This window comes from Bradysia coprophila, unplaced genomic scaffold, assembly GCF_014529535.1.
Source record: "Bradysia coprophila strain Holo2 unplaced genomic scaffold, BU_Bcop_v1 contig_350, whole genome shotgun sequence".
NCBI lineage: Eukaryota > Metazoa > Arthropoda > Insecta > Diptera > Sciaridae > Bradysia > Bradysia coprophila.
The window spans coordinates 7,063,064-7,078,235 of NW_023503608.1; the positions used below are offsets into that span (position 1 = coordinate 7,063,064).

Genomic DNA, 15,172 nt, shown 5'->3' on the forward strand with positions numbered 1-15,172 from the left:
AAACTTCAATTGTGGAATTATGACTTCCATTATAGTATGTGATTTCAATTCATTCATTCAACATGATATGTGTCGGATTGTCGATGTCTCACGTAGAAGTGAATTGAAATTGCATTACAACAACGGACGTTATTATAATTCCATGACTGTTAACAATTTAGAAGTAGCATCACCATCAGTTTGAGTGTGAACATAACAACCCTTTGAAAGGGTCCATTTCCCGTTCAAACATAAGATGATGAAAACCAATGACTGAATTTTCTTATTAAAACCGAGCAAATATTTGTGTTCGTCCTGCAATTCCTCAGTGGGAAGAATAAATTCCGATGTCAAGCTTTTCCCGATATAACGAACTATTGTTCAAATTGAACGAATTGTGAATGAACGTGTTTGAATGGAAATTGTTTCCTTGAACATTTCGTTCGTACACAAGTGGTATTGTAATTTTCAATTTAAAATTCAAACCAACTTACCCCACAAACGGTGAGTTATCCACATAATACACGTAATAGAAGATTGTGGCCACAGTCAACAATACCAAAGCGACAACGCATCGTCGAAAATTTATACTTTTCAACAGGTGTAAACAGTTTCTTGTTAGGATAGATCCAGCACCATTACCACTCAGTCCGTTGGTGCCACCAGCAGCATTTGGATACGATGTGCTGCCTCGTTGAATGTGACCATTTTCGATGCATTGTTGATTTGATGTTGATGATGATGATGGTTTCCATAATGGCACTGTGTCGGACATTTTATTATTTAGTCCGTCTACTAAATTGGTTTTATGTTATTTGTGTGTGATGGGGAGATGATGTGACTGGTTTATTTGAGTTTATTATTTGTTGATATATTTTTATGACACAATAATGCTACTGTACCACGTAGTTCGGGTGAAAAAAATGTTTAAATTAATTTTTAATTTTCCTTTTGTGTCTGTATTATATTTATAGTCACTAAATGAGTGCACGTATTTGATATTGTATCACTTCAATTAAACATTTTTGAATCCATGAATTTTCATTTTTGCATTTTTCATTTGGTTTCTTTATTATTTTTTTCATTTGCAACAAATTTTCCACAAAAAATTTAATTAATTGGAAACGATTGGAATAGGGAATGAAAAAATAAAATCACATTCATTTGAGTTGCTATGGCTGTTCCCTACATTCCATTCATTAAATCGGAATATTATATGTTGGGCGTTGAAAAACTTTTTTTTTTCTCTTTTTTTAAATTTAAATAAACTCGTTGATTGGGGATTTTGTTTTTATGACACATACAATTCATTCAATGTTACCCCGTCAATGACATTATTTTTATTCCTTTTCCGTTTAAAAACGCTTCAGTATCGCTTCGTTCATGGATAACTCAAAAACATTGCATTTCATTAAAGCCGTTTTGCTGGAAAAAGAAAATAAATGAAAAGTGAATTACTTAATTGGAATTTATTCTGATAATCCGACGTTGTATTATAGTCGAGGATGCTCGAGTTATTAAATTGATTGAGTTGGAGTGCGGTAGCGAACAATATTAAATATCCTGATGGAGAATCATTTAGAAAGATGACATCGTCGTTGTTTGATAAATAAGACCATTTCAATATATATGACTTGGTTCACAGAAACAATAGATAACCGGACTGGTTTTGGGTTATGATTCAGGGTTCAGGGATTGAGGGTTCAGTTCGATTGGACCCAAAAATTAGTTAATATTTTTTATCGCATACGGTGTGTGTGTGTATTGCACGGCCTATTTTTTAGAATATTTTAAAGAATTTCTAGAATTTTAAGAATATTGTAGAAAATTTTAGAATTTTTAGCAAATTGTAGAAAATTTTAGAAATTTCTAGAATTTTTAGAAAAATGTAGAAATTTCTAGAATTTTTAGAAAATTTTAGAAAATTCTAGAAAGTTTTAGAAATATCTAGAAATTTATAGAATATTGAAGAAAATTTCGAGAAAACGTCTGAAAATAAATGGATAATAGCGTGGATTATATTTTGCTCGTTATATTTATTGTAATTTGGACGACTTTTTCTTATGTACTTAAATGAAATATTCTTAAAAATCACTTTCATATTCTCGAACAGAATAGAAAGGGTGCTACGCAATGGTAACGACGGTCATCAGTGCCTATATTCGTGAAAATATTTTCACGAATTTCTCAAATTTTCGCGATTTTCTCACATTTTCACAAAAAACGTTTTTCGAAAATTCACGAAAATTTGTGAAATTAGTGAAAATTTGAGAAAATTCGTGAAAATATTTTCGCGAATATAGGCACTGACGGTCATAGTCTTGAATTTAACTTTCATGTCGTTTCCAGCCATTGAAATGCCTAAAAACTGAAATAAATAAAATTGGAGAAGGCAAAAACTTCCAACCTAACAGAGATTGCATGCTACCTATCAAGGCTATCGTTTAGTGAATTGATTTGACTTGAAACGGAGATGCTGTTTCAACCTCAGAGTGTGATGGTGGTCACAGTCACAGGAGTGGGTGCCATGAATAATCCCCCAGTCCAAGAGCATCCACTGCGTGTCCGTTAACTTCCAATCTAATATTTTCCATTTCAATATCATCCAGTCTAACATCATCCAGTTCAATTTCATCCAGTCCAACAATATCCACTGTCCATTTTCATCGAGTCCAAAAACATCCACGCATTTTGTATAAGGAAAATCTTTTTGTATAAGGAAAATATCCCTGAGATGGCTGGATATTATTGGACTGGACGTTATTGAACTGGACGCTATTAGATGGGAAGTTAATGGACGCTGTGGATGTTATTGGACTGGGGGATAATGCGCGTTACGTTACAATCTATTCAAAGATCACCCGATACTTTCTTTAATTAACTTTATTATTCGATCCAAGTGATGATGTTCCGATGTAAAACAGATGCGAGATAGTTATTTATACAACCGAGGGATAAATCCTTTTCTAGGAACTAGATGTGTAGATTATCCGCAGGCGAGTGTGACAATACACATCGTGTGCCTAAAAAAGCATTTATCCCTCGGTTGTATAAAACGTTTTTCGCAAAAGAGGCAACGGATTGTCCTACTTTTCGTCAATTGTTGCGAAAAAAGAAAATTATTAAAAATACAGTGAGCATCAGAGAAATTTCAGCAGAAATTTGCTTCAGCTGTTTTTTAGCTGATACAATCGAAACTGTTAATACTTGTTTACACGGTTGAAGCTAACTGCTTCACGCACGAGCGTGATAGTGGTAAAACCATATCAAGACTGCTTCTGACTATTTAATTAAATTTTGAACGTTAAAACAAAAAAATTGTTATTTATATAACAAGATAAAACTTTTATCCCGAGCTATGTAATGGATTTTACATGCTTTTGAAACCTAAAGCAAATTTCTTGTTTTACCTAGTTGTGTAATAAGCCACTTTTGACCCTACGGAAAACAAAAGCATGTCAAACAAATTTTCAAAAAGAACTGGTACCTATCACGGAAATTTTTTTTATTTGAGTATGATATTAACTGTGCACAACTATTTTACAAGACAGCTGAATATTATGTTCCGCATAAATGTACATTTTACATACTGACCTCACTAAGTGCATCTAAGATGTACGCACATTGTACTGCTACGCTAACAATTGTACATACTTGTCCCGAATTTGTACAGTATAGCGGTATATTTTTCGTGGTAGTTGAACAGTACTATTGTACTTTTGAACAGTATTATTGTCTGTTGTGCTATACTATGTAGAAGATAGAAGAGAATGATGCTTTGCTCAGCTGAATATTAATGCATTTTAGTTGTAGGTACACATTTGTACTTGTCCCGCCTCAAAAAAAAGTTCAGCTGTGCTGAATATAATATTTTTGGGAGTAATTTAAGACTAATTAGAAGTCCATGAAAATTCAAGAAACTTTAGAATTTTTAGAAATTTTCAGAAAATTTTAGAATTTCTAGAAAATTTTAGAAAATTTTAGAATTTTTAGAAAATTTTAGAAATCGTTTTTAGTGCAAGCGAAGGCTGAATTTTTATTCTCAAAACGTACGCGGTCTGCGAACTAAGACGAAGGGTTTTTATTTGTCCACGTTATCCTGTGATTATGATGCGATTTCTATCTGCGAGACTGGTTTGCACCCTGGAATTTTCGATTCCGAGTTGTTTGACACAGGCGATTACGTTGTTTACCGTTGCGACAGATCTCCGCTGAACAGCGTGCACCAATTGGGTGGTGGTGTGATGATCGCGGTTAAGTCGTCTCTTCCGAGCGAAAGAATTGTTGTTCCTGGCACGGAACATGTTGAGGTTGTATTTGTCAAGCTCAACCTCCCAACTGGAATCATATATTTGGCGTGTGTTTACATACCTTCGGGTTCAACGATCGACAAGTATAATTCTTATGCCGATGCTCTGCGTCGTTTCTTCGACTTTATCCGTTGTGGTGTCAATGATTCCATTTTTGTGATGGGCGACTTCAATATGACGGATGTTGTCTGGTCTCCAGATGCTGAAATGAGATATGCGCTGCTACCTGGAGCTGTTAATTCGAGTGGCGATAGCGACGTTATTTACTCGCTCCTACGCGCTGGCCTATCGCAGGTCAACAGTGTCAAGAACAAGTCTGGCAGTTTTTTGGATTTGGTTTTCACATCTGATCCGTCGAATGTTCTTGTGCGCAAAGCTGATATTCCGTTAAGCAAAGTGGACCGTGATTATCACTACCCGATCGAATGTACTTTCGATATCCCTGGACTCGATGACGTTCTACCGGAGAGTGAAGCGCTTTATTACGATTACAAGAATGCTGATTTTCACGGTCTCAGTTGCTTTTTCGCCAACGCGGACTGGGAAAGAGCCTTTTCCCATGGTGCGAGTGTTGATGATGCTGTGGAAGCATTCGACGCTGTCTTTCGAGAAGGATGTGAACGGTTTGTGCCAAGGCTGGTGAAGAGGTCAACCAATCGTCCTCCGTGGTATACTGATGCCATTTCTAATTTGAAGAACAGGATGAACAGGGCGTTTAAGCGGTTTAAGAATTTTTCTAGTTCGAGCGTCCCTCCGCCTGAGTTGAAGTTAAAGTTCTTAGCTTTGAGGAAGGAATTCCAAGAGAAGCAGAGCCATGCTTATGATGCTTATATTCGTAGGCTCCAGTTCGATCTTACTGAAGACCCGCGGAAATTCTGGAAATTTGTTGACTCTAAGAAAAAGACTAAGGGCCTCCCTGCCTCAATGTTTTTGGGCGATGAAAAGGCTGAGGGTCCTGAAGGCGTCTGTGCTCTCTTCAGTCGGTTCTTTCGATCAGTTTACGTTCCAGACGAGAGTCCGTCATCGGCTTTTGGTGTTAACAAGATGGAGGAAGTGTACAGTTACGTACTAACTGATTCGGAAGTCCTCGCAGCTCTTCGAGGTATTGATGTGTGTAAGGGAAACGGACCTGATGACGTGTCACCGCTAGTGATTAAAAATTGTGCGGAGTCACTACTTTCTCCTCTTTCTCGCATTTTCAACTTTTCCCTTGGCTCGAGTGTATTTCCGGCTCGATGGAAGTCGTCTTATTTGACACCGATTCACAAGAGCGGCTCTAGGAGCGATGTTTCAAATTATAGGGGTATTGCCATACTTGCTACCCTAGGTAAGCTGTTTGAATCTTTAGTTTGCAAACGAATGGCTGATGACTTGAGCCATAAGGTTTCCATTAAGCAGCATGGGTTTCTGAAGGGTCGCTCCACCACCACTAATCTTTTGGAGTTTGTTACCAGGGCGCTTCATGTCATTGAGTCTAAGTCACAAGTTGATGCTGTGTATACCGATATTCAGAAAGCTTTTGACCAGGTCCGTCACAGCTTCCTTATTCAAAAGCTTGGTGAATTGGGGATCCAACCGTGCCTGTTGAACTGGATTGAGTCTTATCTACGTCGCCGTTTCCAATTCGTCAGAGTAATGGGTCATGTGTCAGAGTCATTTGAAGTCACTTCAGGGCTTCCTCAAGGTAGCCATCTTGGACCCCTTTTGTTCATTCTGTACTTTGACGATGTTACGAAAATCCTCGTGAAAGCCGACTGTGGAGTTTTTGCTGACGATCTTAAACTCTACCATGCGGTGAGTTCCCTCGCTGATGCCGTTGACCTCCAGAAGGACATAGATGCTTTCGAAGCATGGTGTCATGAGAATCGTATGGCTGTAAACGTGTCAAAGTGCAAGGTTATGTCCTTCTATAGGGTTTTGGAGCCCGTCGATTTTGCTTACTCAATTGGAGGTGCTGTTTTGACCAGGGTTTCTCAGATGGTGGATTTAGGTGTCTTGCTGGACACTCAACTTACTTTCAAGCCTCACGTTGGCGTTAAGGTTGCCAAAGCTTATTCCATGCTTGGTTTTCTTAAGCGACTGTGTGCCGAATTTGCGGATGTGAGGTGTCTCACCAGCCTCTATAGCGCCCATGTCCGGAGTCACCTCGAATACGCTTCGGTTGTCTGGTCTCCTTCTAGTGAAGAGCTTAGCAGCGTCATTGAGTCTGTCCAGAAGAGCTTCGTGTTGTATGCTCTTAGACGTACCGTCAGACGGAATCTGAATTATGAGCTTCCCCCGTATGATGAACGGCGTAAGGTTTTGAGACTTGAACGGCTATCCATTAGAAGGAAGCATCTTCGCGTTTTCTTTTTATATGACGTGCTTGAAGGCAGAGTCAATGCTCCAAGGCTGACGGAAATTTTCCGGTCGCATCTGTATGTGCCTGAACACTCGTACGGTATGCGTCGATTCGATGTCTTTCGCTTGCCTTGTCATAGGACGTCGTACGGTCACAATGAACCAGTCGCAGCAACTTGCAGAGAATTTGAAAAATTTATCGATGTGTATAGAACGAGTAACTCTCGTGAGATTTTTCGTTACAGGGTGAAATCTTCAACACTTTGACGGGACGTTGCTGCCAGCTTTCATTTGTGTTCTTGGTTCTCCGTTAATCACGGGTTTTATGAGCAAAAGGTGGACTGCAATTCTGACGGGTCGACTGGGTTGCTGCCACTTCCGGGTTGCTCTAATCACATGTCGCCTACGTATATGTGATTTCTATTACTTTTATCAGTTTGATCGTTTAGTTTTGTAAATTAATTATGATCTTTTGATGAAATAAATGTTTCAATAAAAGAAATGTTTGCCTACTACCAGTCAGGAAAGGCGAGAATCAGAGGCTCAAATCTAAAGACCGAATGTTACCGTTTACACGAAGCGAAGGGTAATCGTAGACCTCGTATACTTAAAATTGCAATTATCAAAGGAAGGTTGTTCTTCCAATCGAAAGACACAGACGGAAATTAGTAAAGAAAATCTTATTTGCAATTACAGATGCAAAGTCAATTAAGAAGTTACTGTAGACGTCAGGGTCGATTGAAATTGTTGTTTTGAGTAGTCGATTATATCCTTTGCTTTTGGCTACCTCCCGCTAGTTCAAACAAAACAACAAATTTTCGACCAAGTACATTATTAGGAATTATTCGAATGTTTAAAATCTCGCCTTTTTAAAATGGTTCAGACTGACAGCGGCAACGGAAATGACACATTGTCAGACTATTCAACAATTTCAGAATATTAGCAATTTTTCAAAATTCTAAAATTCCTAATAAAAAATCGAAAGACATTTCGGCAAAAAACTGTCAATGCATTCTAAGCCTCAAAAATAAGCCCTGGGAATTATACTTAATGGAATTCTCACGCACAATAAATGGATAACTTGTGGGAATCAGTCAATCTAACTAACTTTGCCATTAAGCTTGTTTAATTATTGACGGCAAGTTAACATAACAATGAATCGATCTATACTCATACCGGATGCTCTACCGTCCCCGACTATAAGTGTGCTGTTATCTTTCTCTTTTTTTGGGAGAAAATGTGTGTAATGTAATCATGTTTAACAATGTCGTATTAATGTTAAGTAAATACAAAACGTCTTACGACATCGCAACACACACACATTGTGACACGTGTTAAACTGAAAGAGGAAAACAAAATAGAGAAAATGTATACCTTTTACCGTCTGTTGATCCATTAAATAGTTTGATAATGTTGTATAGCTCTTAACTACGTGACTTGATAACAATTTGTCTTTTTCTTAAATCTACTCTGATTTTAGACATTAATTGATATTGCAGCATTAAAACCATCCACCTTTTTGTAACATTTTCACATTAAGTTGTTTTTACATGCAGCACTTTCGTTGTTCCGAACACTTTGAAAACACTTTTGAAAACAGAAAACCACCAACAATGATTTCGATTGCAATTTGATTCGCCACTTGATGTGCTTCCAGATTTTAATGTAATCGCCAAACACCATCGAATCCATCACAACATTTGCCATGTCTAATGTTGCTAATAAATGTTGATGCTAAATGGCTTTTATTCTCAGCGACGGTGTAGCAACTGCCGCCAGATGGAAATGGAATTTGTGCCGTTAAATCGACTTTGTTTAGCACAACAAAGCCCATTGAATGGCATAATGGCGCCAACATCACGAATGCCTGGTGCACTTTGTTTGGAGTGGTATATTTAACGATGATGACATGTGAGATTATTATCGATGAGATCGAGTCGGTAATGTCTGGAAGAAAAAATGAAAGAAAAAAATTATTTTTTGGACAAACGAAAGATGTTAATGGCAATCGAGGTGTAATAAATTAAAATGGTTCTATCGACTGATGATTTATTTAATTGAAGTTAATGGCTGGAAGTTCCGATAAAAGATTGAAGATAATGAGCCATAATCGAACGTTTGAGTTAATTTATGGTTTTAAAATCATAAAGTTTTGAGAGCAACCACAGTGAAGATAAGGAGGAAATGTTTGCTCAAATAGTATCATTAAATGTTAATGTATAATTCCAGAGTAGTGGAGAGAGATACAGAGAAATGAAATGTTTGTGTAGTGCCAATTAGCACGGTGCGTGGATGGGTGGATGTATTCGCAATGTACACAATCGAAAAATGAAGAATTTCAAAACCTTTTCCCCTGTGCACAAAATAATGTATGAAGAGAATACGTAATAACCCCTAAGTGGACTATGAAATTGATTCTGTCCCCTCTAGCTCTCAAATTACACATTTAAAGTTGGATTGCTTATAAAAAATGAATTTATTTTCTAAACGAAAACTGAACAAGTATCGGACAATATGAGCAAAATGACTTATAATAATACCATCTGAAGGATTTTATTACGAGTCGATGTCATATATACTTATACATGCACATTACAAGACAAATCAATACGATTTTGAGATCAAACAAATGTTCGAAATATTCCAATATCATTTGCATGAAGTGTCTTGAAAATCCGTACGATAATTTTATTCGAACAAAAATGCCCTTTAAAACATCCGTAACGTAAATGGGTTTCCTTTTCTTATTATTATTTCACATCAAATTTGAATATTATTTTGAACATTCGGACTCCAAAATGCCACGTAACATATCGCATCCCCCATTCGTATTAAATAAATTTCCCATTTGCCCATGGTTCGCATATTTTACATTAAACAGAGAGAGAATAGTACTTTGTTCGTACGATATTTGTTCTGTGTGCGCTACAAGGAATTGTGTGTGCCTATGCTTTTTTCCTCTGTTTCGTGATTTAGGATACAGGATATCATGTGAGTTAGGGTATATGAAAAGAGTTTTGCTAGAAATTATGTAGATTGCCGCAAAATGGTTTTTAAATTGCGTATGAATATAAAAAAGGTGTAGGCGAGTTAGAACAGTCGTTATTTTTATGTAAATTTTTATAAATGCCGAGATAAAGAACTGTATTACCAACAAGTGAATCTTATTCCAACAAGTATTTATCGACGAATATCCGGCCAGATCATTTATCGGCACGAATTATAATTTATAAATTTAGAATTTATTCGGTTGTGTTTTACATTTACTCACCGAATCGTTTGTGGAATTTTGTAAATATTGGCAAAATAGATTTGAAGGTTGATTAACAGAAGGAAATTTTGTTGAAATTCGAACATGTTGTCTTATACCATAATTGCACACTTCATACGCGAATCGTAGCTATAAAGCATCACATGAATAGTTTTACATCATTCAAAATGAAACAACAAACGCACTCAATAAAAGTTAAATTATTTCTTCATTCAGCAAGTAATGAAAATATGGATCAGAATATAGAACTTTCTCCCAGTTTGAGATTTTGTTGAACAATCCAACAATCGCAAACCAAAAATATTTGTTGTCTTGCAGCCAGAAAACGATTCAGTTATTCTATGGCCGCAAGCAAACGAAATACGACAAGACAGTGCTAGGACTTTTGTTTTGTTTCGATATTCCTCGCCTTCGGCTCGAATCGCAACCTTCCCTCACGTCCCACAAAAAATTGCCCAGCATTCCTATTACGAACGTAAACGTACAAATTTAGAACACAAACGACGTCAGCAATACTTTCTATAATTTAGTGATGAAACGTGATTATATTTGGTCACATATTGGATGTTTGTTCGGCGTGTATGTTGAGGGTAGATAAGAGGAACTAGTGTAGTAATAGTACTGGATTGAAACTGGTTGACTGGACAATTATCACAAAAAATAAGTTCTGAAATTATATTGAACATTCTACATAAAATTGGGTCATGTAAACAAGAGAATTTCATGATATGATCTTCATTGTTTGTCTCTCCTTTCCTTTCAGTCGGTGTTCTTATTGTAACATACGTATTGATTCACTACACTAAGAAAATAGATAGTCAAAAGATAACTTTTCATATGATGCTTATGTGATGTTCGCGAAAAATGATTAATTTCTGCATCTGTGTATGCAAAAATATACGGAGAAAATATCGAAGAGCTCACGTTTTAATCAGACCCCTCCTCCCACTGAAGAGAGTACGTAATTTGTCAATAGCCTCTCACTTCATCTCACTCATCTTGAACGAAATTCTATTTTACATTTTCAATTGTTTATGTTGGTGTCAGCATTTGCATGAGTATAATTTCTGATAAACCCAAATTGGTATTCATGAAAGTCAAAACGCAACCATTCGAATTCCCAGTTTATGTGGAATTCACTTATTAGTTTAATGATCATCTAAATTCCACAGTGCATATACGGTACCGATATTACGTATATATAAAACATATTCGAATTTAATGAAAATATATACCAGTCAATGCACACGTTACGATTTCATCTATTGCAATTGAGACTATTCCTCGGAAATATACCACTTTAAGGCACTCGAAAATAACAATAATATTCAACACCAAATTTTCGATTTCACTCCTCTTCAAATCGTAATTTTATCGGTTAACAACCAATAAAACCCAAATATCGGGTCATGCTGGGCTCAAATAAATTCTGACATACCATAATTGACACTTGTTAAAATTTATGTATAAACAAACTCATTACCCGATTAAAAATAAATATTTTATTAATAGCCATCACAGACGCATAACAGTTGCACACACAGTTCGGTTATTCAAATGAACTCGAGTACATTTACAAGGAATTCAAAGTTATTTTTTTTGTGAATAAAATTCAAGATCCACACCGTAATGTTGTTATTAATATACCTCAGCAGTGTTGTTGTATTACGTATTGAAATATAAAAATAAAGAAATTGAGTTATTGAAATCCACTCATGCCTTCAATAGCACACACTTATGCGTAATATTTATTGATTTAATTTCAATTTGAAGAATCGTTGATTTGATTTGAATTTAAAATTATTGAATTACGTTTGGAAATGAATTAGCATATGTGCACGGAATGTCTTATGTAAATTTAAACAGATACGCTGAACGAGTAGATTTCCATTACTACAATTGCGATGGTTTCATATAAGTAGTCGAAAATTAAAAATTATTTTTAAACAAACTACGAGGTTTACAGAACCAGAAATCGTGAAAATGTTTTCGCGATTCTTCCTGAATTTTCGCTAATTTTCAATAGTTTCACGATTACAGGCTCTGAAATAGATGACCTAAAATCTACTCGCCCTGTTTTGGTAGTGGTTGTCCTAACTGAAAATACTCTGCTCTTTAAAGTCGAACGTTAAATTTTCGAGATGTTTTTCGGTCTCGTTTTGTCGGTATCGAATTTTCAGAGTTTTCAGATAAAAACGGCAAACGCCTAAAAAACAAGAAGTTTGGAGGAACGGGAGTTTTCAGATGTAAGAACCCATAGCCATCAATAAAATGTGCTAAATACAACAATCAAATTTCCCTCTGGTGTGAACTGATTGTCATTTTGAATGGAATTTTAGCAAGAAAAGATAAACGCACGACTACCATTGCATCTTCATACCTGTTGCGTATAAATCGATGCATTCTGAATACTAAATGTAATCATCTACGACATACGAGATACAAGAAGAAAATAAATTGCACCCAAGTTATTACAGACATTGTCGTCCATCAAACGCCTCAAGCGTAAAATGCTCGCATTCCATTTCTGATGACACTTCAAACACGTACAGAACTCATTCCAACAACCGTAATACATAATCAATCACACGGAGTCGAATGATGCTAAACATTCAATCATTCTGAATGTGTTCCTAATAGCGTGTACACAACTACTTATTGGTATTTCCGTTGAACAAGGAACAATATCCCACAATTGGATGAGATTCCTTTCAATAAAAGCAAGCATATCAACCGTATCGAATCAATATTCCTTTTGTTTCCGATAAGTGGAAGCAAAACAAAAAAAAGGATTATTATTCGGTACAACAACAGAACAGTAAAACATCCAGTCCAGTATTCGGACTTTGTTTTATAAATGAGAGGCGAGTGTTAATTTTCAATTCAACGAACATTCAAACTTGATGAACACATAATTTGCATAAAACACCCTTCGCCGGCAACGCACTTTCCGCAAACTTTGGAAAAGTTCCGTAAATATTATTTGAAATAAATTTAATTAATTCAAAACTTTTAGCGCATTTCTTTTGTGGAACCGCTTTTCCAACGTTATGCTAAGTTTACCAGAATTAAAAAAGTTCGCTTCTTGGAATCTACTACTACTACTACTACCACGTAGCACTAAGTCCGGAATGTACAAATATTATAAAACAAATATAGTTTAAACGAGCGAAAAACACCCACTTTGCAGTTTTACGATTCTCTCGAGTCTAAATGAAGTTGGAGTGCACGATAAAAGCTTATAATTTAGATTGTACCAATATGAGAGGAATATAATATACGAAAAGCGCTGCCGAGGTTAAGACTTTGCAAAATGCGGTTCTGCGGTAATGATAATGATGATGATGATGGTTTATATTTCAATGTATACAATATTTTGGTTTCACATCGCTACGTTGCTACAATACTATTTCTGCGCTGAAACAATTGGGCTAAAGGATTTGCAAATAGAATTTTCCGTTTTAAAATTTAAAACTTTCTTATGTGGAACTAAAATGTTAATGAACAACACTCTGTGGTTTGTGGATATTTTTTTCCCAACGAAACAAACACAGATTATCATCAAGTAAAATAAATTCTAGTCGGGTTACGGAAACAGTACGGCAGGCGTAGTGGGTGGTTTTGCAGATCACATTTAATGAATTTTCTGGTCGGTGTTAAAAAAAAGAGGAAAAGATTATATTTCACCGTGTTACAGAGCGTTGCAGTTTAAAATTAACATTTACATCTTTCGTTTACATCTGCTCTAATCCTTTAATTATTTCGAATGAAACAAAGCCAGATGTGTAACTTTATTACGACTTTTTATATATTTAAAAAAAAAAAATGTTCTGATAAATTATGGTATCGTTTAATCACAGAAACAAGTCTCAACCAACATTATGATTTATTTAAATCACCATTGATCAAAAGAAACTCATTAATTTGATTTTTATTTTATTGCCGCACACATAAATGAACAGAAAAATGAAAATTCTTATGTGAACACAGAAGTAATTTTTTATAGAAATTTTCGTCAAAAGGAAAACATTTCTTTAACTCAATTCGAAGCACATAAGTATACAACACAATATCATTTTTCTCTTTTTTTTCATATCATGGAGGTGGTTTATGTATATTTTCAATAAAGTGCAAAAGAAAACTTCCCTTTTCCCATCGTGTATATTATATGTCAAACATTGAGATAAGATTTGTGCTTTACGTGAGGATATAGGGTGGATCGTTTGAAATTTTTTATAAGGAAATCAGCTAACAATCTAACTTTAATTACACGGTTTTTCTTACTTAGAAATTCTGTAATACTCAGGCAATTTTCACTAAAATTTTAGTTTGATTTTTCTGAATTGACTAGACCCGGATCTGACCAGAACTTCTACTTTCGGGTTTGACCCAAACCTAACCTAAATCTGAAATTTTCAGTATCAGGTTGTGTTAGGGAAGCCCGAAATTTTTACACCAGAAGACACAAATTTTTACGAAAATTTCAGACTTAAACCTGAAAGTTCAGGTTCTGGTCCAATTCTCGTCGAACCAATTCAGGTCAATTCAGGGTCCAGTTTGGGTTGAGCCCGAAATTGAAAGTTTCAGCTTCAGGTGAAGTTCGGGTCGAACCTGGAATCGTAGTTCAGGTTCCGGTGAGACTAATCCCAACCCGTTCCGAGCATTTGGAAAAAGCTTTGCAATCACCACAAATGTTTGGTAATTAACGAAAACATAAAATGAGTGGGAGGAAAACATGATCTGTCGAAAAAGTCGTGACACAAGACCATCATTTTATGCAGGTTTGTGGATATTTAATTCGCCTAAGAATGTTCCAAACGATCCTCCCTATTTATTGCGGTTTCGTTTTGGGAAATAAATTGAAAAACATTGTCACTACACAGGGCTCAGGGTATTTACGCATTTGGTTACAGTTTGTCGTAGCAACAGTTGCGAGAGTCAGCAGTATAGTCTACCGTGCCTAGCCGACACACAAATTTTCTTCTGCAAATATTGACTCAGACCGACAATGCAAAAAATTACGAGCACTTTTGATTTAAAGAGAAAAACAATTATAATTGTCAATCTCCTCAAAACAAAATTATGTGGAATCCGGAACAACCCCATTCAAAATGAATAATTTTAGGTATTTTACAATATTGTCAATGCGGGCATTCTATCAGGTTGACGGTGTCAATGAAGCTTTCCAGCATCTACGTATTATGTACAACAAATAATTTTTGATTTTTTCTTTCGAAACATTAATCTCGTATTGTGTGTTGCTGTTGTCATT

General features: G+C 35.8%; 2 protein-coding genes across 3 annotated transcripts in view; one reads left to right on the plus strand and one right to left on the minus strand.

Moving 5' to 3' along the window:
- LOC119081074 (bifunctional heparan sulfate N-deacetylase/N-sulfotransferase) overlaps nucleotides 1–15,172 on the minus strand; it is an 88,037-nt gene that overhangs the window by 36,966 nt on the left and 35,899 nt on the right. For both annotated transcript variants that reach the window (XM_037189815.1, XM_037189816.1), the window contains 2 exons: nucleotides 8,004–8,576; nucleotides 474–1,404 (listed from right to left, as the gene is read on the minus strand). In XM_037189815.1, coding sequence (XP_037045710.1) covers nucleotides 474–754 — 281 coding nt within the window. In that variant the 5' untranslated portion in view covers nucleotides 755–1,404; nucleotides 8,004–8,576. The remainder of the gene's footprint in view (nucleotides 1–473; nucleotides 1,405–8,003; nucleotides 8,577–15,172) is intronic.
- On the plus strand, nucleotides 4,224–6,896 carry LOC119081106. Its single transcript, XM_037189846.1, has one exon. The coding sequence runs from the start codon at nucleotides 4,224–4,226 to the stop codon at nucleotides 6,894–6,896; it is 2,673 nt and encodes an 890-aa protein (XP_037045741.1).